The 27823-nt window shown below is 43.3% G+C and overlaps 1 protein-coding gene across 2 annotated transcripts in view; it reads left to right on the top strand.

Annotated features, from left to right (window-relative positions):
* The window catches only part of LOC119650711 (neurotrimin-like), a 265655-nt gene that overhangs the window by 191561 nt on the left and 46271 nt on the right, over positions 1-27823 (top strand). For both annotated transcript variants that reach the window (XM_038053716.1, XM_038053717.1), the window contains 2 exons: positions 14352-14502; positions 18699-18841. In XM_038053716.1, the coding sequence (XP_037909644.1) occupies positions 14352-14502; positions 18699-18841 (294 nt within the window). The remainder of the gene's footprint in view (positions 1-14351; positions 14503-18698; positions 18842-27823) is intronic.

Here is a 27823-nt window from a genome sequence, read left to right as displayed (position 1 = left end):
AACTCGGAGCAACATGCCAACGAGATAGTGATCCGAGTCTATATTGGACCCCCTATATGTTCTGACATTCATCAAGGCTGAGAGGTGGCGGCGTTCAATCAACACGTGGTCAATTTGGTTGAAAGTGGTCCCGTCTGGAGAGGCCCATGTATGTTTCCAACAACCATTTAGTGTGACACTGCTAATTGGCTAATTCGCAGTCCGTTAACATTTGTGTTTTGGTGTAAATAATGGGAGCCAACGTACGGGCTCCTTCCCTACTTGGCTGTTAAAATCCCCAAGTATGATTTTGATATCATATCTGAGACAGGCTTAAAGTGTTCGTTCTACTGCCTCGTAGAAGGTATCCTTCTCCGACTCTGCAGTCTCCTCTGTAGGGGCGTGAACGTTAATGAGGCTTATATTTCTAAACTTGCCTCGCAAACGCAGAGTGCATAGCCTGTCGCTTATGTTTTCAAAGTCGACCAGAAACCTACTCCGGGCACATGGTTTACTGGATGCCCGGTAGAATATATGGTGTAGCGGCTCTTCTCCAGGAAACCGGTCCCTGTCCAACGCATCTCTTGTAACATTGTTACATCAGCCCTATATTGGGACAGGGTATCGGCAGCTTCATCTCTGTACAGGGAGCGTACGTTCGATGAGAAAATGCCCAAATCGCTACTCCGTTGTCGTTGCCGGGTTCGTCCTTGTGTAATCCGTCCAGTCCGAGGCTCCTGTTGTGGTTTCGTAACACGTTATTTTCCGTGCTGGGATTTCAGCCCTACCCAACCCCTAACCTGGAGGAGCAGTTGGTACAATTTGTCCCGTTTTTAGGCGCAGGAAACTCGCCTTCATCCTTCTCCACCACAGCTTTTCGTTAAGAAAGAGCCCCCAGCGGTCACCACGTGGAGGTGGAGATAGGGTTTGGTAGTAGAGCTGTTGGTGTTGATTCAGCAGGCATTTCCCAGGTTTTATGCCCCATCATGGGTACCAATCCACGTTTCGCACTGGGACCTATACTACCCTTTGACCAATTTATATTGCAATCATTAAATGGAATTCAGTTTGCGAACAAATCGAAAAAATATTTAAAAATACGATTATTTTCGTAGTTGTCAATAATTAATAACTGGTTTGATAGCCTTTGTGTGTGATAACGTCTGCTAAGCGCGTACGAATGGAATCTATCAACTTTGTTCTCTCTTAAGGCGTTATATTGCTCCATTCTTCATTAATTATATCCTCGAGCATTTCTTTGGATGAAATATTGTGGTCTCAAATCCTAGGTTTTAATAAGTCCCAAAGATGCTCGAGATTGTAGGGGTGAAGCTGTCGCGGAAGATTTTATAACAGCGTCGTTGTCCTGCTGGAACATGAACCCGTTTTCTATAATAGATCCAGTTTTGCAGCACTTTGCTTAAAGCAAAATAGTGATTAGTCATGAATCTCTGTAAACGTACGCACTCATACGCCATTACGATTCATTTTGTAAACAAGCCTTTTCTGTCTTTATTACAAAAAATTAAAGATTAATTGCATTTTGTCAATCTAGGCCTGGCCTATTTATCTAAGTTCTTTGCTGATTGGACGCTTGATCTAATTGTAGCACTCGGGGCAGGTAAAAAAATCTGAGATACGGTCTTGGCGCTCAGAGACTGTACGTTTCCCCTCTTTTTATAATTGATCTACATCTATAAATCGGATTGAAAATCTCGTTTTCGCAGTATTTTTGACTTCCGTGTTAATATGATTCTTGTATATCCCAAACTGGTGGTATGTAGCCCCGTTTAACTTGATGAAATGCGAATCGCCGGATCATCTTACCTGTAATTGGTATCCTTGTTCCTGAAAAGTTGTAATGTCATCGAAAACCTTCCTCGCAAAGACCTTAGAACTTAAGATAAAATCGTATTAGTGTTGCCTATTCTGCGACACCACTGCGACTTGATAATTTTATACAGCTTCGCGTCACTTCATTGAGCTTCGGCCAGTTTTTGTTTGGCAATAGTGAGAAGCATATCCAAATGGTTTGTGCGTGACAGTTGTGACGTTTCCCTCTCTCGGAACATGAAAAGCTTCATCAAGTGTCATTGCTATTCCTTCGTCCTTTTTGCGGAATAATAGGCGATCAACTTGTCATCTACGAAAACGATCAAGAAGTGTCCTTTCACTATGTGCTCAAAGAACGCCGTGTTCATAGGCAATATATTGCATTCATGTTGGGTTGAATTTCTTAAAATGGCTTTGATTTTGCTCCAGGACCTCACTTGCATGGCATTGAAATCAATCTCTTGTATTTGCATTTCACTTCAGATATGTTGATACGCAGTCTAATCATCGGCAGACGGTCGAAAACTTTTTTGAGGTACTATTAGGTTATCCAGATGGATTTGAGGTATGTTCAGTCGTACCATGGCGGCTACAGTTAAAAAGGTCGTTGATTTGGAGTCGGCCATAAACGTTGATTACAGAACTACAGAGCAGTTTGCGACCACATGCAAGCTCCTTCCTGATGCGTTATACAGTTTTGAAATTCTTGCTAGCTCCGGCAGTTTTCGTGTTATGAGAACTCTCCTTGGCATTCATATCACCCATTACGATCACAATATCACCTTTAGGAAGCCTTGCTTGAACTGCTTGAAAAAAAAAGAAGACGAGGCAGACCCTGCCTGAGATGGAGCGATGGCGTAGACCGGGACGCCAGGCAGCTTTTAAGGATATCGAATTGGTGGACCTTGGCGCAAAACCGGGATGTTCCTTATTAAGGCAGGCCCAGACCGGATACCGGTTGTTGCGCCGTTGATGATGATGCTTGAACTGGGTGTAATTGCTTATAGAAAGTATTCGTCTCCACTATGTTGCCAGTCTATGTTAATACATAGCACTGTACAATAGTGATGCTCCTTGACGGTGACCGGAATCTTACAGTCAAAAGTCGGTCAGAAACTGGCTCCCAGGTCAAGGGAGCGGGCCTTCCGGAAGCCGTCAGAAAGAACCCGACGTTCAACTACTTGACTTTCGAGAGTACAAAAGCACAGTGCGACAAGCTTGTACGCACAGAAACCAATCATAGTCCGTTTTCGATAGCCCAAGGTCTTTGGTGTAAGGTTACCTCTTATCCGACGGGTTGCTGACTTTTCGCTAGCAATAAAATTTCAAAATTTGTAGGTTGTTAGCCCACAAATTCAAGCTGCAACCCACAAGGTATGATATGTTATTTCATATTTTTTATAACGTGGCGGGCAACTTTCACCGAAGTTCCTACTTCTTTCATGAAGTGACGACAGGCAGCGTAAAGTTACCAGTTCAACTTTTCGTGAAGACTGACTCTGGCATACACCAGCCTTTTTGTCTGTCCGAGCCAGAAAACATCTAAAATAAGCAGAATTAGTCGAACGCCAGAATAGGCGTAAAATCGTCCGTGGCGAAACACATAATAGAAGAAGGTAATGAATGCGGTGGAAATACCGGAAAAGATCAAGTATGCAAAACTTGACCCATACGAAAGTTTTTTCATAGATAGAGAAACTCAGGAAACGCGTCTAAACACGGATCTAGGAAAGGCACATTTTCCTCTCTTCAAAATAACTCCAAGATAAATTTATTAGAATAGTATTATTACACAACTTTTAGGATTAAGAATGAAGATATAGGTATAAATATAACAACATCTTCCTTTCTGACTTGAATTATCAAAGAGCTCAGGTATTAAATGCTGACTAAAATATGCATCATATATAGTATATCATAAGAAGTATATAAGTATTCAGAAGGGGGGGAAAGGAGTTGTTTTGTTTATTTGACAAGAACGTGACGGCCAGTCAGTTCGCGGATACGATGCGAAGAAAATTAACGGAAAAGGATAAAACCCCTTCAAAGGGCGAATTACTAAAAACTCTACTTTCATAGGTAAAATTGAAATCCGGACAGAGCAGAAAAATTGTAATTAGGACAGTAAAAAGTTAAAAAGCTGATTAGTTACTGCTCCATATGAAGACTCTTAGCATCATATACAGCCTTCACTCTTCGTGGCATAGATTTGACCAAACGCTAGACATATTCCGCTGATTTTTTTTTCAATTATTTTGGGAAGACGTTCCATCAAGTATTTTTTCTTGGAAGTCAAATTCGGACGGGAGCACTTTCAACCAAATTAACCATGTGTGGATTGAACGCCGCCACCTTTCAGCCTTGATGAATATCAGAACATATATGGAGACCAACACAGGCTCGGATCACTATCGCGTTGGCACTATGCTCCGGGCTCGAATAACAACACCCCCTAGCATTCCCTCTGACAATCAGGTGAGAATTAACTCTGAAGCCAACTCAACCCTCCATAACACCAATAAGGCGGAAATGGATGCCACAATATCCGTAACTAACAAGGGCCCTGGAGATGAAGCATTGACATATGATCGCCACCACCACATGAAGTATTATTAGTATCATTGATTCGGCCACAAACATACTTGGCCCCAGTCGCAAAAAAAGTCGGAACGGGTGGTTCGACGATGAATGTAAGCTAACAACGAAACGGAAAAATGGTACCTGCCGGGTTAGGCTGCACTCGCAAAGAACGCGGGCACGCGCGCAGACCTATCACGAACTTCTGGGAGTAGGGAAGAACCCTGAGCATCATCGGCACACTTCACTCCATGTAAAGAATTAACAGATCAGATTTTCTCTCTGCAGCAATCAATGGAAAAACTATTGGAATATGGCAGTCAGTTGAACCATTGTTACATCGACTTTCCGTAGCCTACATAATGACGAAATCTATGAGTGATACCACAATCGTCTGGTTGTGGATAAAATGCAGCTCAACAGACGCCAGACAGCTTTTAGGGATATCAAATTGGTGGACCTCGGTGCAAAGCCGGGGAGTGTGGAGTTTCTTACTAAGGCAGGCCTAGACCGGATACCGGTTGTTGCGCCGTTAATGATGATGAGGAACTGTAAGAAGAATACAGAGGAAGAATAATTTGAATAGTAGAGACGCCGAATAAAAGCAGAAAAAAACCGGCCAAAATTTTGCGAAATTAAAATTTGCCAGATTGCATAAACCGACGAAAGTACGCCCAACACCTTTCGCTTCGATGTCTAATCATATGTTTGAAGAGAAGAGAAGGCAAAGAAAAATATAAAGAAAACGACTTACCAACAGGTAAACATCGAGGTTAGTTTAGGATAGTTTAGGGGTGTATGTCAGCCGCTGGGCCACGAAATCATGGATCACATCAGTAGTGTCCGAAAATTAGGTACAGCCCATCTTTTCAGCTTCTTACAGGTATATGGCCAGCAACATTAAACTGCAAATGTTTAACTAGGGTTACTTTATTGTAGTTGGCATGTTCGCCTGCCAAAATTTATTTTTTTAAGAGTTAATGTGAATCAATTCCGCTTTGTTTTTTAAGGATTTTAAATTTTCTGGAATGAAGCTTTGTAAATAAAATTTATCTGTTGGTTACATTCCTTCTTTAGACTCTTAATAGCCGTATGAAGAAAAAAACGTCTTAATGTCTGGGTATCACTTTGAACCACTGTTGTTTACGCCATCGCTCAATCTCAGGTTGCCATCTTTCTTTTCCACTACATATATTGCCGTTATAGATTTACCGAGCTGGATCATCCTCGCTAATACTGACTGGCCCACCTTAGGCCTATTACGCTGAATTTCATAAACAACCAAACGGTCGTCATTATATAGGGTAACTTTTCTGTAAGAGGCTAAAAATTCTTCGGAGGATTCTTTTCTCGAACGCGGCTAACAGCTTTTCGTCTTGCGTTAATAAACATGCAGCCCAAATGGATCACGCCAGTTTGTACATTTTCGATATATTTTCATTATGTCGATATCTTCAGAATTGGGCAATGGCTAGGTGGACTTGAAAGGGATAGTACGTCTCGCATAATCAGCATCGCGGATGGTTTTTTTCCAATGCCGGATTAAAGAGAGATGCATAATATGACAGCCCCTTGTCTTTGACCGTTATGGATAGTGAAAGGTCTCGAGAGTGGTCCTGCTGCTTTTATCTGTCCTTGCACATTGGTTATGGTCAGTAAATTCTCTGAATCCAGTCGATGATGATTTGGTGGTATGGGACTATCTGATGTAATATGGAAGGATAGCGGTGAATATCTTATAGGTGGCACTCAGTAACGTGATACCTCTATAATTGATGCATTGTATACACCCCTTTCTATATGTATGGGAGAGACGATGCCTCTTACATGCATTAATTTGCTATACCAACCCTTGAGCATAATTTGATGAACCGCTTGCGTTAGCTGGTCACCTCTATGCTTAACCAGTTCGGCTGTGATTCCATCAGACCCTGGCAATTTATGGTTCATGTGCAAGTGTATTTCACGGACTATTTGGTGATAGCATTTGTCTGGGTCGCTAGTTGGCGAAACCTCCAATTCGTCATTCGATTAGCACGTTGACAAATTGGTTGAAATTGGTCCCGTCTGGAGAGAACCACGTTTGTTTCTGGCTCTCTTTCCGTACAAATTAAGTGCTTCATATCGCTCTGATGAGTAACACTGCTATTTGAATAATCCGTAGTTAATTATGATTGGTAGTTTTAAGGCATGGGAGTGGGTATATCCTATGAATGTAGGCTCCCTTCTTACTGTTTGAATAACCAGGTACCATTTTAATAAAAGGCTTGAGGCAGACTTGGAAGGTTCGTGACACTGCCTCGTGAAAGGTATCCTTCTCCGACTCTGCAGTTTCCTCTGTAGGGGCGTAAATATTAATAGGGCTGTTGTATCGAAATTCGCTTCAAAGCGCAGAATGCACAGTTGGTCGCCTATGTTTTCAAAGCCAATAAACGCAGGCTTTATTCCCTGGCGGACTAGGAAATCTTCTCCGAAATCATGATTTAATCGATATATGGTGTAGAAAATCGGCTAGTGGCTAGTACCGCTATGACGTCTGCCTTACATTAGGACAAGTTATCGGCATTCTACTGAGCATGAAGAAATGAGCAAGCCGATTGTATTACTTCTTCGCAGGATCAATGGTTGTCCGAGGTTCCTTTCATGGCTTCATTGCAGGTAGCTTTACCAGACCTATACCAACCCTAAACCTGGAGGACTGTTTATTTATTAAAGTTTTCTCTGATTTTAGGCGCCTCTTTCCTTTTCCGTCTGCGGAATTTTAGTTATCGTTCCAATGCTTGTAGTTCTTCTAAATAAAAATAAAACTAGGGAGCTTGCTCTTACTACAATATATTTTAATATTGTAGTAGGAGCAAGCTACCTAGTTTTATTTTTATGCGGAATTTTGTTAAGGAAGATTTTGGTTACGCAACTGTTGGTGTTGCTTCAACAACCGTTTAACTGCTATAATATCCTTTGATCTATACTATCCTTCGACTCTTAATTATAAATAAGTTCTACGAATCAAACTAAATTCAATGTAAAACGAATGATTTAGGGGATTTCCCTAACTTTAACAACGTTTGTTAATAGCTTTCGCGTGGTAGGCATTTATATTTTGTCGAAGATAAAGAGCCAATTAATCAATTCGTTTTTGTCGAACATAAAATTTTTTTCGAAGATAAAGAGTCAATTAATCGGTTCGTTTTTATCTCAAATGGCAAATCTACAGCGAACAAAAGTGAAATGCGGACATCATCGTAAGAAAAGTGAAAAGAGTTGTATGTACATACTTATTTTGCTTTTCTCTTACAGGAACCTAAAGTACAGCCTGTCGCTTCAGTTACGAAAGGTTTTGTGTGTTTCGTATGTAAAAATATTTGGGTAACACACAGATGGCGCTACTAGTATAATTTTTAGTTAACCCTAACCTTCACGGCACAAATTTGAGTGTTGTTAATTTGGATAAAATTGATAAAAAGGCGGCGAAAATACTGTTGAAGCTAAGGCTTGGCATGCTAATCATTATTCGAACTTTGCACCAGGAAAGTCAATTGTTGAGAAGTGGTTTGCTAAATTTAAGCGAGGCGAAATAATCACCGAGGACGATGCAGGCAGTGGACGCCCCAAAGAAGCTGTTACCGACGAAAACATAAAAAAAGTCCACGAAATAATTTTGGATAACCGCAAAGTCAAGTTGATCAAAATAGCTGAGGCTCTAAAGATATCAAACAACATGTTGGATATATCGTGCATGACTGTTTGGTTATGTTCTGTCAAAAGTCTGTGCCACACGAGGTCACAGTCGGCAGTGGGCAGTGGGGGGTGTTTGAAGCTCCTCCCCCATAAAAAAAATCCGAATTTATGCATCGATAACTATTTTACACCAGAATCAAAACGATCATCATCTGAGCGGATTGCACGTGATGAATCTTCTCCAAACCATGCAAAGACACAAGAGTCAGCTGGTAAGACTATGGCACTAAACGGGCTCATAATTTTAACCACCGGATTCATGCCAACGTACCGACGCCCAAGTTGTGAAGGAAGCATCCCTGACGTATTATTATTATTCTGTTAAGGGAAAGTCGCACCGCGTCTTTGAAAAACTATTGTGCACCTTTTACTGGTTATAGTGTACCTGTTGATCATAGTATCTCAAGCAGGCCTGTAACCGTTAGGAACTTTATTATGTTCCCCACTTCCAGATGTGTCAGCTTTGCATCTGGTATTAAGTGTTCTCCCAGATGTATCGACCTACTTTGCACAAGTGCCGGACACTGTCCCAGGACGTGCATAGAGGTTTCGTCCTCCTCCTCACAGAACCTGCAGGCAGTGTCCGTAGATATCCCTAGCTTCCCTAGATGATAGTTCAGCCGACAATGACCAGTGAGAATTCCCACTATGATTCGGAGGTTCTTTTTGGTGAGGTTTAAGCAATCCTTTGTACGCATGGGTTCGTATCCCCCAATAAGCACCCTGGACTGCTCCAACCCTGGAAGGCCCCCCCCCAATATAGTTCCCTCAACCGTTTCTCTTCGTTTCTTAGATTCATAGCCATGAAACCGTTTCCGATTCCACAGAAGGGTTGTGGCCCGTGTAAAGGCATCCCTGCTCCCTTCTTGGCTAGTTCATCCGCTGCCTCATTGCCTTCCAACCCAGCATGGCCTGGAACCCAAAGTAACCAGACCTTGTTGGACGAGCCGAGTGTATTCAGTCTCTCAAGGCATTCCCATACCAGTTTAGAGTTCACCTGGTTGGACCTAAGTGCCTTGATCGCTGCTTGGCTATCGGTGAGAATAGCTATGTTCTGCCCCCTGTAGTTCCTTTGCAGATTAAAGGAGGCACATTTGTCTATGGCGTAAATTTCCGCCTGGAATATGCTAGTGTACCTGCCCATTGGCTCAAAGTACATTTTCCTTGGACCAATGACACCGGCACCCGCACCCTCTCCTGTGAGGGATCCGTCAGTATACCAAGTAATCAGTTGCTGGTTTAAGCCGTATGTCGCAGCCACGCTCTCCCAGTTTGCCTTGTTACTCCAACGTGTTTCAAACTTCTTATCGAAGTGAAACCTCGTTGTCATGTTGTCCCTCGGTATCAGTAATTCGGGATACCGCCTAGAAAGGATATCAATCTTCCTTCGATTTAGGCAGCTCCCCGCCTCACTCATACTACCGGCCATCCTGAATATTGATCTCCTTGCCTGCATCTATATGTGCAAATGGAAAGGGGTCAATCCCAGAAGGACCTCCAGGGATGCCGTCGGGCATGTCCTCATTGCCCCACTGATACACACGCAAGCCAGCCTTTGGAGCTTATGTAATTCCCTGGTTTGTGTACTGAGTTGGGTTCTTTCTGCCCAGATTACCGCTCCATAGGTAATCATTGGCCTTACTATTGCAGTATATATCCAAAGTAGTATCTTCGGGCTGCAACCCCATTTTTTTCCTGCTATGGATCTGGAAGTCATCAGAGCCCTCGTGACTTTTCGACAAGTGTTTCCGACATGTGTCTTCCAGAGTAATTTTTGGTCTAGCGTGATTCCCAAATATTTGACCTCTGTTTCTCGCTTCACCTCCATATCATGTAATATTATGGCTTTCAGGTGATCCAGCTTACGCCTCCTAGTGAATGGTACTATGGTGGTTTTGGTTGGGTTGATCCGCAGTCCCACCTTCCTGCACCAGGCCCTAGTAACCCTTAATCCAGTTTGGATTCTATCACATAGGGTATCTTCATATTTGCCCCTACAGATTAGAACAATGTCGTCCGCGTAGCCCTGGACTTGTATTCCAGTGTTAGTTAACACGTCCAGGAGTTCATCACCTCTGTCAGCTGATACAGAGCAGTTTCAGTTGACCGTCCTGCCCGTTAAGCGTGTTGACAGTGATGTAGGGGATTACGCTTTAGAACGTTAGTTCTAATATAGTTGTCTATGACCTTCTCCACCGTTTTGAGTACGAACGATGTTAGGCAGATTGGTCTGAAAGATTTAGGGTGAAAAGGATCCTTTTTACCCGCTTTCGGAATAAAGACCACTTTTGTCCGTCTCCATGCCCTTGGTATGTAACCCAGTGCTATGCTCCCTCTTACCACCCTCAGAAGAGACTCTAAGATAATTCCTAGGCCTCTCTGGATAAGTGCTGGGAAAATGCCATCTACTCCGGGAGATTTCATTGGTTGAAAAGTTCCCACTGCCCATCTTAGCCTAGCTTCTGAGCATACCTCTTTTGCTAGTTTCCAGCTCTCTTTCCTTCCCCTTTTATTCGTTGTTGGGGTGTCAGGCAGATTGTTGTCGCCTGCCGCCGAGGGGTAGGACCCCGGGAAATGAGTTCTAAGAAGCAGGTGTACCCTGTCCTCCTCATTCTCGGTGAATGTCCCATCTTCCTTTTTCAAGCAGACAGAGGATATTCCCCCGTCTTTTGCTACAGCCTTGTACAGCCTGGTTGCTTCTGTGATCTGTCAATCCCTTCACAGAATTCCCTAAAGCTGTTCCGTTTCGCTTCTATGATCGCGTTGCTATACGCAGTCAGTGCATTTTTATACCTCCGCCAATGCCCGGTTTGTTTTGCCCGGTTAAAGAGTTTTCGTACTTCCGTTCTCATTCTGGAACAGAAACCTAGTTCCACTATGGTACATCCCTTGATGACTTGACTGTCTTGGCCGGACAGCTGGCCTCATATGCGTCAATGACGGTTGTGTTGAGGTCTTCCACCACCGTTTCTAATTCCAATTCGCTCCTGATGTCACCGCCTCCTTGAAGGTGGGCAATGTTGTTGCTCAGGTGCGTTGTGTAGGATTTCCAGTCCGTTCTCCTAGGATTCCTTATTATTCTTTTTATTTCGGAGTTACCCTCAATGTCGAATCTGATTATCCTGTGATCAGACATTGAGGGTTCATCCGACACCCTCCAATTCCTGACCATCCCGTTCATTAGGGTATTCCCTAGAGTTATACCTAGTACCTCTTGTCTGGTGCTGGTCACAAATGTTGGAGTGTTCCCTACGTTGTATATTTCTAACTTATTACTAAGAATAAATTCGAGAAGGTACTCACCTCTACGATTAGTGTCGCTGCTTCCCCACACTTCGTGGTGGGCGTTGGCATCGCAGCCGAGAAGAAGTGGTAACGCCCTCTCCTCGCAATACTCCGTCAGCTTTGCGACTTGTTCCGGTGGAGCCCGGCTCTCGTTTCCTGGGAAGTATCCCGATGCTACAACTGCCTCTCGAGTGCTCCTCCCGGCTTCCAATGAGATTTGGATAGCCACAAGGTCCCCGGTTAAGAACTCTGGAAGACATATGTATTTTAAATTACGTTTGAGAATTATGCAAGCTCTTGGTTTTTCACAAGAGGAGTCCCAAATTACCTGCATGCCTCCTCCTTGCAGACCGCGAATCTGCCCCCGGTACACCCAGGGCTCCTGAGCCAGCACTATTCCAATGTTCTCCTTGGAATTTGCCCTTGCAATCATTGCAGATGCAGCTCTCGCATGGTGGAGGTTTATCTGGGCTATCCTAATGCTGATCATTGGCTCCGTTATTGTTTGGAGCTCTTCTCCACTGTCGGAGTGTCACCCTCCTCCTCCGACATGGCGCTTTCCTGCGCGTCGCTGTCCACTCCGAGCCCTAGGAGTCCTAGGTCTAGGTCGTCCAGCTTCTGCTCTTCACTGGGCAGCAGGTCTATTTCCCTGGTTGACCCAGTTCTTTCCGCCTCTATGGCTTCCGCGACTTCTTCAGGGACCTCGGTATCCCTGACGTAAGTTTTACGTCGGAATCTCTAGCACTGTCTATGGATGGGTGGCGAACTCTTAAAGACTTCTCGGTAAGTGACCACCAGTACATCACGTTCGAAATGGTTGTCGCTATTTATCGGCATGCATCGATCCGACGTGCCCCCTGCGCGTGGAATGTCACAAGGGTGAACATCGGGGAATTCGTCAAAACTCCTGAACTGGCGGAGTCACTCTGGGGGGTTCTTCGAGCGGTCGTAGCATTGCAGCTAACATTGTTCTGAATTGAGTGGTGAACCTGATAACGACAGGCTGTGATGTTGGACCCAGTCATAATAAACCTTCTATCCACTGGTGGACGGCAAAAATTGCCGACCTATGGAAGGAGTATCATAAGCTTCGCCATTTGGCGCCACAAAGGCAGAGCACAGGTCAGCAAAAAGGAGATTCCGCAGCTTGATAAATAAAAGCAAAGCACACAGCGGGCGTAACCTAGCCAACGAGATTAATTTGGATCAGCTGGAATTTGGCTATACTTTTTATCACTCAGAAAGTCGGAGCTCTGCGGGAATCTTGCATACTTAGTACCGATCTGATGGACCGTATCGGACTGGCATTATTTGCCAAACATCACGTACTGGTAGAGAATTGCCCTTCCGTTCACCATGAAGGAGCTCAAAGAAACAGTTTTCACCATGAAGAATAAGAAGGCGCCAGGATGGCATCCCGCCGGAAGCTTACAAACCGTATTCTGCGAACAGCTGACATACAGCTCGGGTCGTTCAACGCTTGCCTGAGGGAACGCATTCTTCCTTGTCACTGGTAGGAGGCGAGGATCGCGCTAACTAACAACAGAAAAGGAGACCCTAGGCTACTATTTGCATACCGACCGCTGTGTACACTTGACACACCCGGGAATGTTCTCGGAAAGCACATCAGGAGTAGATTCGCTGAAGCAATCCGTGTTGCTGTAATATGGGCAGATATGGTGGGCACACTAGAATACTCATTCCACATGCCAAGGTATTTCATTATCTGATAGACCGCTCTCTGCTCTATGAGACATAAATGGAGATCACGTCAGACCGGAACCCAGGGACGCTTCCCACGGTAGTCTGCTAAGCCTCGAATGCCTCACGTCTGCTCGATTATGCAGACGACGTTGCGGCACTTGTTGCCGGACGCACTGTTGAACAGCAGACTTGGCATATTGATGGAACGAGTAAGCAGATGGATGAGCAGCCTCATGGTTTCTGCTTTGCATTGGGAAAAAACAAAATTGTGTTCTTAAACAGAAGGAAAATCTGGACCCTGCATATCATATCGATTGGCGAGTTGACTAAAGAGTCAAAATCGGAAGCTTTTTCGAGAAAATCAAAACAAGTGCGGACAGGCCTAGAGCCTTGATCTTGAGTGCCTCCTCAATGGGGAATATTGAGGGTCCTATATCTACCAAGAGGCGTCTTCTTATAGGAGTAACGTAGTCTGTGCTACTCTACGGCGCAGAGGTCTGGACTGATGCCCTTAGCAAGGAGGTGTATCTTAAGCATGAAAACTAAAGGTGATTGCCTGTGGCATCAATGTCCGAGGGAACGGGGAAGTCCGTTGACGTATGCAATAAAATCTATCAAAGGAACCAATTTGGAGCCAAACCGTTCTTGTAAACTCTATATTTCTGTATATTAATATTTTCTGACTCCGCGGTGGCCTCCGTTGTATATTTTACCGCCCAAACTTCGTTCATGCTATTTGTTTCCTTTCAAGAATTTAATTCTCTGTTAGAGTAATGAAATACTAAAATATACCTTTAAACCAGTGGAAATTCAAAATCAGAATCAAAAGGCGAAAACGCCATTATCTTCTTCGCGATCCTTTCCTTAGACGGAACATACTATAAATATTAAGGAATGGCTTTTCCGAGAAATGCTCGTTGCAGATTTCAGTAGAATTCGGGAGTTGGCATCATTTCATAAATTTGTAAACAATGGGTTCTTAGACGGAAAAAATTCCATTAGTTGCAATGTACGCATCGCCATGGATCTAATTCGATTAATTGCATAATGAGATATATACCACTTTGTTTAGTTTGGATGTCCCGAAACGAAAACCTGCATTTCTTGGACTCGGAGTTGTAACATTTATTATTTTTCATTTGAACTCCAAAACTATATTTAATCATTAGTTTTCCTAAACTACCTGTGCCTATGTATTTTATAAAATACTCTTACTTTTTACATTTTAATTACAGTTCCCCCAATGCTTTTAATACCTCATCAATTAGTTGGCGCGCCAGAAGGATATAATGTTACAATAGAATGTTTTACCGAGGCACACCCAACGTCACTCAATTATTGGACTCGTGGTGAAGGACCCATTATTCATGACTCAAACAAATACAAGTAAGTTATTTATATATAGCATACATACTTCTTCGAAGAATTGTATGGACCGATTTTCCGTCGACTCCAACTGCTCTAGCCTACTGAAGTTTTAACTACCGTCTCTAACATATTTAACTTTCCGAAAGGGTCTTACTGAGGTCACCCACTCCATTAAAAATTGAACGCCTTTCTCGAGGATGCTCCACCTAGTGGCTGAGCTCTGACTGCGTCTCATTCACTTTACTCATCAGACGTCGTATCCTCATGGCCAATTAAACTTGTTGTCGACTGCGCCTAACTGATTACACTTTTTCTCCATTTGAGCCATAATCCCATTCTTTCATACTATCCGTTACCTTGATCCTACTGGGGATAGTCCAATGAGAAGCTGCTTGTCCCAAACCGTCGGAAAGTACGCCAGTTGATTCCAGCTCATTCGCAAATGCTCCGATTAGACCACGGCCATAACACACGAAATCATACTCATGTGGACCGCAGTTTCCCACAAATAAGAATAATCGCATTTGTCATTGAATGGACTTCCACCACCTTAAATGGCCCCCTATTTAACTTACTTGCCCGTTGAGCATCTCTGAAATACACTAACAGCTCCCACATGCACCTTCACAGGTTACCATGACCTGCCATGCTATCTTTGGGAAACCTCTTTGGGTCGTCCCAGATTCTTCCTCTCTATCTTAGACGACGTCTGAAGCTTCCTGCGCAACCATTTGTAGTACAGCTCACCAATAGAGGCTGTCTTTCCAACAAGAAGCTACAGAGAGTTTCCATTGAATAGAGTTTCCAGCCTAAAGTTTTATTATATGCAAAAGCTGCCATCCTTAGGGGCTACTTCCAATCCCGGGACTTATTATCCACGAAGAAACGCAGATAATTTCCTAATGAGAATTGCTGCCTTTCCACAGCGCAAGCTTGCGGTTGGCCAGTAGTTGTTTGCGCTTTCTCTATATCTAACAACTTGCAGAGAGACGTAAACACCTCTTCTGTAAAATTACCACCTTAGTCAGTCACAATTGACTTATGCAAAGAATACCGATACCGATACCGATTATCTCATCAAACAACACTATGGGAACGGTTTTAACCTTCCGTTCGGGGTAGTCACAAAGTAGTGTTAAATTATCCGGCATTGAAAGGAAATACTTATTGCTCTCGACAGCTTAGACGACGCCACAACAGATCTACACATATTTTACCGAAAGGTTTGCTAACCACAGGCGTCAGTACCAACGTCATTTTGGCTTTTCTCACTTGAACACGTACCTGCAACTATCGTTTTTCATTCCACGCCACCCTATAATCCCCTGACCCTAGCATATGTCTTCTTTGGCGAACCTGCAATCATGATAGTCTCGAAGAACCAACCGAACATCATTGGACTCTTCTATTTTCCACACTCCCTCATCCTTGGCAATCCTCCTAGACAACTGACTTTGAAATCATATTCTAACAATTTTTGTTGCAACCTTAACATTCTACTGGGGATGTCCTTCATTTTTAACTATCCACTAAGCGAATTATCGTCCGTTACAATCTTGAAAGTTTCTCCCAGCAGGTAGAATCGATGGTTGGTAACCACCAAGTGCATACTCAGAAGTGTAAGCAAGTAATTCATTACTGCCCTTCCTTATGCTCCAATACAGCTCCAAAGGCATCACCGCTAGCAGCCGCTAATAACGTGAATTCCTCCTCAAAATTCGGATGGGGGGTGGTGCTTTTTCTGTTCTATAGATGCCCTCAGTAAATTACCGCTTTCCTAAAAAATTGACAATTGGCAGCTGGGACTGAAGGAAAGTAGTTGTTGTTTTGAGGACAAACGGCAGTCTCTTAAATCGTAAATGTTGATAAAAGAAACCGAACGCAGTTCTCCCTCTATATTCCTGCCTGATGTACGTAACAAAAGAGGCGCTGACGAAAGGAAACACCATTGTTGCTTACCTTCTTATGCGTGCTACGTCCGTCACTTCTCGCAGTGTTGGAGAGCTGCAACCTTCCCAAATTCAACATACACCGCTGTCGCTAGACATCGGGGAGCTCTGTTGCTGATCGGACGATACTGAGTAACCCCCCATGTCGTGGAGCATTGGGCCGCCATCAAAAATACTCTGTTCTCTGGGGCTACGCCGATCGTCGACCACTTTTCGAAGGGGCACTGAAAGATCTGGCTGACTGCGGAATTGTGGAAGCAGGTCGATGAATGGAAAGAATTGAAGATTCTATTGACCGCTACGAGTGATAGTGGGCGTGACGCGCTCGAACTCCGATACCGAGCGAAATGCCGAGAAGTTGAGTATATTGTGCGCCCTGTAAAAGGAAATTGGCTATTACGCTGGTCAGGAAAGCGAAAGATGCCATAGAAAGCAATGATTTCAGAAGTGTACACCGCACCACGGAAGAACTTGCATGTGGTCGCGAATCTTTCGAAGGCTCTAAGAAGGACGCTAATGGATGACTCCTCATCCACGATGACAACCACCTGAAGAGGTGGATAGAACACTTCCCCATGGTTCTTGACCATATCACACCCGGTGAAGTTTTTGGCCGTCAATATACACAGACGGAGTAAAGCTACTTGGCCTGAGGTCTTCCCCCAGGGATAATCATTGCTGCAGATCTGCTACCTCGACTCATACGGAAATCTTGGGAATTCGAGACCTCTCCCAAAGAGTGGAAGACGAGGATTATCGTTAAGAATCCAAAGAGGGGCATCCATTTTGAGTGTGACAGTTGGAGACGTATCTGTGTGCTCTATGCCATCGCAAAAATAATAGCTAAAATAATACTTAATCGCATTAAAGGACATCTCGGAAGCTTGATCGATAGAGAGGCGATAGGCCACCGATACTATTTCTTCTTGTCGTCGATAACGTTCTTTACGCTTTCCCCGGAGAACGTGGAAGAGTTCAATGGACTATGACATTTTGCCTCAAACACCTCGGCTACGCTGATGACATCTGTTTGCTTTCTCATCAGGTCATGCACCTTGGCCAAATGGTCCTGGATTTGAAAAGAGATGCAAGTAGAGTTGGACTGAAGACAAACACCAACAAAATCAAGTTTCTCAGTCTGATGGGTCATCGCCCTCTTCCTATTTGCATTAATGAGCAGAGCACAGAAGCAACTTTAGTATTCAATTTCTTTCAGGCTCTTCCAACCGTTTTTTCGATACCAAGCTAAACTGGGAATTATATGGAATATCACTCGGTTTCATGATGTCATCACATCATTGCACTCCTCGTGGAAAGCATATGGTATTAGATACTGCGACTTGTTTGGCAGATTGTTAAAAATTTTAAAAGGGTAACAAATTCAAGACGGGTTTGAGTAACACTTTCCTTTTCCTCTCGATTCGGCGTAGTCGGTAGCTCTAAGACATATGATCTTCTTCAGCTTTGCCATCCTACCCTGTTTATGTTGCTTCGTCCCTGAGTTGGAAAGCCTAAAATCCATTAAAATGATTGAATTCAGGTTTGAGTTGACGAGCTTTTCAATCGCTTTCATTTCATGCAATTTCACCGCAGCGTTACCTATAAATACAAACACCTTGTGCACTAAAACCGCCTTCTTGTACGCTGTTTATACCAGCAATTTCCGCTTCTACATCCAATTTCCCCATACTTCTATCCTCAATATCCGTTACTGAATTCACTACAACCTCACCAGCCAAGCTCACCAACTCCTTGACACCTTTACAAAGTACTCAAGGACGCTAGTTACGGCTGTTGCGTATTCTCGATTTTAATAGTTTTGCCTGGATTATTTGGTGAAAATTTTGTAGTGTAATGGAAAAAAGGGGGCGGAAATAATATAAACTGGTCGACAAAAGGGCCACTCCCCAAGAAGGCTGCACCGGTAAAGGCAACGCCTGTCAAAGCCGCTTCGCCTAAAACGGATGAAGCCAATCTGCGAGGAGCAAGTAGAGGGTAAAAGTGAAGAGCAGGAGGACAAAGATCATGCTGAAGGCGAGAATAATGGATAATCAGTGTTAATATCCAATTTTTTCGGTCCCACATGCAACTTTTGATCCGTAATTATGTAATTTCACGTAATTACAGCTATATAAAGTTAACTTGGTGTTGTAGTTTTCTTCGCAAAAGCTACAAGTTTTGCCAAAACTACGGCATTCTTTGCAGCCGTATTCCACGATTTAATTCTTCATAATATACTAATTTTTTCTTATATTTCTATCGCAGGGTGGAATCAACCATTGGAGTACCAACGTACAAAACGCACATGAAACTTACAATTTTCAACGTATCAAACGGTGATGACGGGATGTATAAGTGCGTTGCAAAAAATCCAAGGGGTGAAACTGATGGAACCATACGACTTTATGGTATGTTGTAATTTATATAGTTACTTAAGGGGTAATTTCACTTTGTCTACAGTAAGTAAAAGATGACTCTTTTAGTTTTATTATCATCATCATCAACGGCGCAACAACCGGTATCCGGTCTAGGCCTGCCTTAATAAGGAACTCCAGACATCCCGGTTTTGTGCCGAGGTCCACCAATTCGATATCCCTAAAAGCTGTCTGGCGTCCTAGCCTACGCCATCGCTTCATCTTAGGCAGGGCCTGCCTCGTCTTCTTTTTCTACCATAGATATTGCCCTTATAGACTTTCCGGGCTGGATCATCCTCATCTTTGCGGATTAAGTGACCCGCCCTCCGTAACCTATTGAGCCGGATTTTATCCACAACCTGACGGTCATGGTATCCCTCATAGATTTCGCCGTTATGTAGGCTACGGAATCGTCCATCCTCATGTAGAAGGCCAAAAATTCTTCGGAGGATTCTTCTTTCGGACGCGGCCAAGAGTTCGCAATTCTTTTTGCTAAGAACCCAAGTCTCCGAGGAATACATAAAGACTGGCAAGATCATTGTCTTGTACATTAAGAGCTTTGACCCTATGGTGAGACGTTCCGAGCAGAACAGTTTTCGTAAGCTGAAATAAGCTAGATAGGAGATATTATCAACGGTCTCAAAGTTGTATTCTCCCATCCTTATTCTTCCTGTTTGACCAGTGCGGTTTGATGTTGTTGGCTGGTTCGTTTTCGGTGCTGACGTTGCCACCATTGATATGCAGCCCAAAATTTCGCGCCAATTACCGCCTGCTCGATCTGGATGAAGGCAGTTTGTACGTCTCGGGTGGTTCTTTCCATGATGTCGATATCGTCAGCATAGGCTAGTAGTTCGATGGACTTAAAGAGGATGGTACCTCTTGCATTTACCGCAGCATCACAGATCACTTTCTCAAGGGACAGGTTAAAGAGGACGCATGATAGGGCATCCCCATTTCATAGACCGTTGTTGATGTCGAATGGTCTTGAGAGTGATCCTTCTGCTTTTATCTGGCCTCGCACATTTGTCAGGGTCAACCTAGTCAGTCTTATTAATTTCGTCGAGATATCGAATTCTCTCATGGCCGTGTACAGTTTTACCTTGGCTACGCTATCATAGGCGGCTTTAAAGTCGATGGTGCAACTGTTGTCCATATTCCAACAGTTTTTCCATCGCTTGCCGCAGAGAGAAAATCTGATCTGTTGCTGATTTGCCTGGACTGAAGCCTCTTTGGACGGGGCCAATGATGTTCTGGGCGTATGGGGCTATCCGGCCTAGCAAGATAATGGAGAATATCTTATAGATGGTACTCAGTAACGTGATACCTCTGTAATTGTTGCACTTTGTGATATCTCCCTTTTTATGTATGATAGTAGATAATACCTCGTTGCCAATCGTCAGGCATTAATTCGCCATCCCGTACCTTGAGCACAAGTAAATGAACAGCTTAGTGTAACTGGTCGCCTCCATATTTGACCAATTCGGCTGTAATTCCATCGGCCCCAGGCGGCTTATGATTTTTCAGCCGATGAATTGCACGGACTGTTTCTCCTAAACTTGGTGGTGGCAGTATTTGTCCGTCAGTCGGCGGGACCTCCAACTCGCCGATGTTCTGGTTGCTCAGTAGCTCATCAAAGTACTCAACCCATCGCTTCAATATACGCCTTCTGTTGGAAATCAGATTTGCCTCTTTGTCTCGGCAGGATGAGCGTCGAGGTGTATAAGGCTTCATCCTGCTGACTTGTTGGTAAAACTTCCGCGCCTGTTGCGGTTGCTCCCTGTACTTTTCTAGTTCACAGACTTGTTGGTTCTCCCATGCTTCCTTTTTCCATCTGTGAAGTCGCTTCTCCGCTCGACGGAGTTCGTGATAAGTCTCTGCGCGTGTCCGCGTTCTGTGCAACATTACTCGGTATGCGGCATTCATCCGTTCCGTTGCTAACTTACATTCATCGTCAAACCAGCGTTCCGACTCCTTTTGTGGCTGGGGCCAAGTATGATTGTGGCCGCATATGGTAACGTTCTTCAGGTGGTTGTGAAGATCATTAGTGGATGCTTCATCTCCAGGTCCTCTGTTGACTGCGGTTATTGCGGCATCCATTTCCCTCTCATAGATGCCGCGGAGGGTTGTTTTGTGGATGGCTTCAGTGGTCACCCTCACCTGATTGTTAGAGGGGATTCTGGGTGGTGTTGTTATGCGAGCTCGGAATACCATGCCAACGGGATAGTGCTCCGAGTCTATATTAACCCCCCTATATGTTCTTCGTCAAGGCTGAGGCCCATGTATGTTTGTGGACCGCTTTCCGCGCAAACCAATAATCCGCAGTCCGTTTTAATTTGTATTTTGGTGTAAATAATGGGAGCTAGCGTATCGCCTGAATAAAGGCTCCTTCCCTACTTGGCTGTTAAAATCCCCAAGTATGATTTTAATATCATATCTGGGACAGGCTTCAAGGGTTCGTTCTTCAACCTCCGACTTTGCAGTCTCCTCTGTAGGGGCGTGAACGTTAATGAGGCTTATATTATATATTTTATTACAAAAAAGTCAAAAAAAAAACGGAAGATGAACGTTTCAGATATGAAAGATTTTGTGTATTTCTTGGATTAGATTTTGTCCCATTTGTAAGTATCGCGTAATGTTTACGGATTCATTTTAGCGGACTATCCACTTTTATATGATACTGACAAAGTCGAAGCCGTAGAAGACAATAAGTTTAGACAAAATAGTTCGACTTCTTCAGTCTTTGTCCCGTTCAAAATTAGGATCGGTTAGTCTTGATCGGTTGTATCATTTTGCTCTGTCAAATGCTTAATCTAGATACAGACGCGAGGCCAAATCACCATTAAGCATATTAAATCAGCAGTGCTTCGGTCGGCCTTTTGGTCGTTTGCCATTGACTTCGATGTTCAAAGCAATCTTGACAAGTGAATTTCCGTTGTCGCAGCTTTTCTACTATCAGCGCAATCTCAAATCGGTCGCGGATGTCCTCATTCGGGATGTATTATGCCAACATTTGCCACCATTTCCGCGAGGTGCCCTTCATTGTCTTTAATAGTCGGCCAGCACTCAGAAACATAAATGGGCCAAATGACACTGCGGTAAATTTTTGATTTCAGACGGTCGTTAATACGTTGTATTATAACTTTATAGGTAACAGTGCGATTTTCACAAAACTTGGACGATTCTAGTCTAAAGTTAAGGGGTTACAAGTCAATTTAATAAATATGGTAACACACTCAAACGTCCAGACTTTTTCATTGTGTGAAAAAAAATTTACACTTTCCTTTTATTTATGAAAATCAGTTCAATGTCTGTTTGTCTGTCCTTTTTTTATTTTTTTATTTTTTGTACGTTGGAAGGTGGAAAAGTTCAAAACTTACCGCTGGCTCCTGCCATACGGTTATGTGAGACTTTTACTCACTAAAACCACCTCATTCTCCTTCGCTTATCCCGCGGGACTGCCATTTCGGTATTACATTGCGGGGCAGGATCAGTTATGAACTGCGGCTTCTGTCGTTATTTGTAACTTTCCTCTGAAGCTCCTCCCTCCTCAGCAGACTGTAGATCGCCTTCATTAATTTTTCCGCCGCCCTCCAAGATGTTCCAGAGGCTAGCATGTGATCCAGGATATTCTCGGGTGTCAACCGTGCCCCGGCGTCAATTTCCGCCTCCGCTCTGTGTGCGGCGAACCGCGGGCAGTAAAAAACAACATGCTCTGCATCTTCCGGTATCATCAAGCATGTCGGGCAATACGGGGAGTCCGTGTCCGCTTAGGAATTGAGTTAGGTGGTCACTAACCTCACCGTGCCTTCGCTTGATCCATTTAGAGACATCTGGAATAATTTTGTGTGTCCAGCGTCCCTTAGGAGAATCATCCCATCTTTTTTGCCATTTCAAAATAGATTCGCTTCGTGCCAATTGCCGAAGATTTGTATAGGACTCGCCAATTGCATATGATGGGTCATAAAGGCGTCGACCCTCGCTCGCCAAGATGTCGATGGGGATCATGCCTGCTATCACACAAGCTGCTTCATCTGAAGTTGTACGATAAGCGCATGACGTTCGCAATGCAGTCGGTCGGTATGGGGCTGCGATTTTTTTTCTGTTTGCTTCCACCTTCAAAGACGGTGCCCAGACTGGAGCTGCATAAAGCAAGGTGGAACTACTCCGGAAGCCTTGGTTGCTAAATTTTCAAGATGGGACTTGCATGTCAGTCTTTGGTCAACCGTGACTCCTAGGTATTTAAGCGATGGCTGCGACTATATGATGTGTTCACCAATCCTGATCTTTATCGATGTCTGCTTCCTTCGCTTGGTTACCAAAACTACCTCGGTTTTATGCTCCGCGAGTGTCAGACCAACTTCCTCTAGCCAAGACCTGATTTCAAAAATTGCCTCGTTTGTGAGTACCTCGATCTCATCAATATCTTGTCCCACGATAGTTACTCCGTGTCTGTCTGTCTGTCTGTCTTTTTTTCCCGATGGAAGGTGGAAAGCTTCAAAAGCTACCGCAGGCTCCTGCAACATGGTTATGTGGGACTCTTAGCCATTAAACCACCTCCTCCTCCTTCTTCTCCGCTCATGTTAATATTCGTGTTCCTCTCGCGTTCATTCTTTCGGATGACTTCTTCCTGTCTAAGCTTCTTTCCGATGGCTGCAATCACTTTTTCGACTTCGGTCCATATCCCCTTGGCTTTCACCATAAGTTGCATGATATTTTCGGGTGTAAAGTGCTCCCGGGTTGTAACTTCTGATGTAGCCCTTTGGGCTTCGAATCTGGGGCAGTGAAAAAAGACGTGTTCTGCGTCCTCTGGAATGTTTGGATACTTTGGGTAATAGGGCGAATCATCCCGCCCAAATCGATACAGATATGCTCGATAGCCTCGGTGTCCGCTCAAGAATTGAAGTAGGTTAAAACCTACTTCGCCGTGAGGTCGCTCGATCCATTTCCGGATATCCCATATGATTTTGTGAGTCCAATGGCCTTTTTCTGACTCGTCCCACTTCTCTTGCCATTCCGCGACAGTTTCAGCTCCTGCGAACTGCCGTCGACGGGCAGGAGATTCTCCGGTGAGGTACGTTCCATCGTAAAGTCGTTGTATATCTTTTTCGCCAGGATTTCAACCGGGACCATTCCTGCTCTCACGCAAGCTGCTTCATTGGAAATTGTTCTGTAAGCGCAACATGTTCGGAGTGCACTTATGCAATACGCAGCTCCAATCTTTCTCTTATTTACTATATTTTCCAGTGCATCCGCCCATACTGGGACTGCATACAGTAGGATCGAACTGACCACGTTCGAAGTAAGGAGTCGACGGCTCGGCCTTGGGCCACCTATATTTGGTAGTCTTCTCTCGCAACCAGCGCTCCGATGTTATATGCCTTGGTTGCTGCACCCTCCATATGCAATCTGAAATTTAACCTCTGGCCAATCATTACACCTAAGAACCTAAGTGCAAGCTTGGAATGAATTGTTTGCGTTCCAACTTTAATCTTTATGGAAGTGCACTTTCTCCGCTTGGTAATAAGTACTACTTCCGTCTTATGCTCTGCGAGCTGTAGACCAGCATTCTCTAACCACGATTTAATCTCATAGACTGCTTCATTTGCATAAAACTCGACTTCTTCGAGAAGGCGTGCAACAACCGTCACACCAATATCGCCTGCGAAACCAATGGAGGCCACACCAGTAGGAAGGTCTAACGTCAGTACCCCGTTATACATAATAATCCACAAGAGTGGCCCTTGGACAGACCCTTGTGGAACATGTCGTTTGGTATGATTTCATTCCTTCATCTGATGCGCAGCACAGAATCCTATCATTAGGAAGTCGGCAACGATACGCACCAGGTACTTCGCCACGCCTAAGTTGATTAGGGACTCATGTATCTTGCTCCATCTAGCAGAATTGAAGGCATTCTTCACATCAAGTGTAATTTTCGGGGAGACCGCCATCCTTTTCGGCAATTCGAATTAATCTGTTATATGTCTGTCTGTCTGTCACAAGCACTTTTCTCAGAAACGGTTATACCGATTGACACGAAATTGGTGAGAAGGTGGGAACTATGGACCCCCAGACATGCAGTGAGTGATATCCTTCTAGGTTAAATTTAGGGGGGGGGGTCCCCGTACATATAAAAGGGGGGTGTAAAAATGTTTTCACCGAATGTAGTCATGTGGGGTATCAAATGAAAGGTCTCAATTAGTACTTTTCGAAGCTGGTTTTAGTTTTCAGATTTGTTAGAAAAGCGGGGAGTGGGAGAGGTGGAAAGGGATGATTTCTTTAACGGACCCATTCTCAGAAACCACACAACCGAAAAATCTGGAAAAATTCATGAAGCTGCCTCTATATGGTGCCCAGGCCTCAAAATACTCCCCATATCGACCTCTGTTGAAATTAAGTTAATAATCGTATATTACAATATTTTTGGGAAAATTGTATAAAACCCCCCTTAAGTTTATCCCAGAGTTATAGAACTTGGTAGTAGTATAAAATATAATATGATTGGCATATTATTCCCAAATTTGATCCAAATCATACTATTAGTAACAAAGTTACAGTAGCTCAAAGTTGTCTTTACCGTGCAAATTTACAACCCGAAGTATAATACTAATTCTGACATGCTAAATGCATATACATAACGGGCTACGTACAAATGGGATAGTTCAACACTCAAATATACTGACAGAAGAAGCAAACAAAACCTTTCATACCTGAAGCGCCCAGCTTCCGGTTTCCCGACTTGTTTATGTATTAGGACCTACGAGAACTACGTTACTCACTGCATACAATGGGATTCACAGTTCCCACTTTTCTTCCAAATTTCGTATCAATAGGAGTAAGGATAATAGGTATCACCAATAGACAGACAATAGTGTCCGGATAGCTGATTGGTTAGAGCACAAGGCAAGGCAAGGCAAGTGTTAAATGTAATATTGACACTCTATGTCTTAGGTTGTAGTAGATTTATACGACGGAGATCACTTGACCCATTCTAGCATTACCGGTAATCGCAGAATTTTTAACAAAGTTTGTAGCAGTAAGTGTTGTTTCCCATAAGTTTCTAGAAAGTACTATATATATAGATATTAGCATTAACTTTATTTGAATGAATTCCGATATAAAAGTTATTTTGCGACTAAGATACCCGATGGGATAGGTTTATGATCTTTTTTTGCATGTTTTTCTGTTTTCTAATTTCTGAGAATGGGTCTTTGTCATATAGCTGCATTTTCCCCCTTACACTCCTCTCTTTTTGACCACTTCCAAACTTTGATTGGCAACATAAAGTACCATTCAAAATCTTTCAGTTGGTATATTCCTAATATTCATGGGAAAAATTACATTGTCTTTTACATATGTATGAATGTGTACGGGGTTCCCCGTAAAATAAACCTTACCTATGTCGGATTAATTTTTTTCAGTTCTAAAACTTTGACTTTCATCTTAAAGTCATGAAGATGTTAGATTTGATATTTAATCTTCTTGTATGATAATACACAGTGAACAAAATTGAAATTCCAACACTGTCTTAAAAAATATATAAGTGATCAGGAAAGAGGTAGAAGGAGTTATATGCGTGTTTGCTTTAGAAGAACGTAACGTATTACAAAATCTAAAACTAACAAAAAAGTTTAAAAATCGTAATAATGACATCAAAAACTGAAAAAGTAACTAGTTAATATTTCATATGTATTCATATGAAGTATTACTTTTTTAAGGTTTTGTGTTTATCGGTTTACTGTCTGTCTGTCTGTCCGTCTGTCTGTCTGACTGTCTATCTGTCCGTCACACGCATTTTTCTAGGAGACGGTTATAGTGATTGACACCAAATTTGGTAGAAAGGTGGGAACTGTGAACGCTCACGCATATAGTGAGTTACATCCTTTTACGACGAATTTAAGGGGGGGTCCCCATACATGCGAAAGGGGAGTGTAAATTTTTATTTCATCATATATAGTCATGTGGGGTATCAAATTAAAGGTCTCGGTTAGTACTTTTCGAAGCCGGTCTTAGTTTTGAGTTTTGTTGAAAAGGGGGGGGGAGTGCGGGGGGTTGAAAGTGGTCATTTTTTTAACGAACCCATTCTCAGAAACTACCCAACCGAGAAATCTAAAAAAAATCAAGGGGCTGCTACTGTATGGTGCCTAGGCTCCGAAATACCCTCCATACCGATACCTGTTCAAATAAAGTTAATATTATAATAGTACATTACTATAACTTTTAGTAATTGACAGGAAAACCCCCCTTAAGTTCACCCTAGAATCACAAGATTTTGCACCAATGTAGGCTGCTATCGTGCTATTACTAACAAAGTTATACTAGGTCAAAATTGTCGCTCCTCTGCAAATTCAAGACTATGAATGTCAATATCACTTGAAAGTGGATATTTTCACATAATATATGCATATTTTACGTGCTAGATGCTAATGGGACAAATGCACACTCAAATCTCTTTATAAAAGAAATACACAAAACCTTTAATACCTGAAGCGTCTAGCTTCCGGTTTCCCGACTTGTTTTAGCTTCATATACAGTTTTCATTCTTCGTGGCACGGATTCGACAAAACGCTACACATATTCAAGTGTATGCGCAGTCAAACGTCCACGAACACTCCATAGCGTACTCGCTTTTCAGAGTTGCGTCTTCTACCTTTGAGATCAAAGAGTGAAGAGCAGACTCGCAAGGCTTTGAACGCTGGTGAGCGTGTTGATTTTCATTTACTGGATGTGACCTGAACGCCTTCTCACGAATGCGACGCCCAGCAAGTCTCTCCAGACATTTAAGCGAAGATGATGTTAAGCTGATTTGTCTGAAGTTCTTTAGTATTATTTTCCATGCTTAGGTATGAAGACTACATTAACTTTCTTGCAGAAGTCGCCATTTCTCTCCCACCCACTTCTGCCACCTGCTCTCCCGGATGGTGTAATCCCAAGAGAGCCTGTACAGACTCAACTCTCAAATTCTTGGAGGTTCCA

The sequence above is a fragment of the Hermetia illucens genome, chromosome 3, assembly GCF_905115235.1.
Source record: "Hermetia illucens chromosome 3, iHerIll2.2.curated.20191125, whole genome shotgun sequence".
NCBI classification, from domain to species: domain Eukaryota; kingdom Metazoa; phylum Arthropoda; class Insecta; order Diptera; family Stratiomyidae; genus Hermetia; species Hermetia illucens.
The sequence above is the reverse complement of the archived record's forward strand: the minus strand, read 5'-3'. Positions and strand labels throughout refer to the sequence as shown.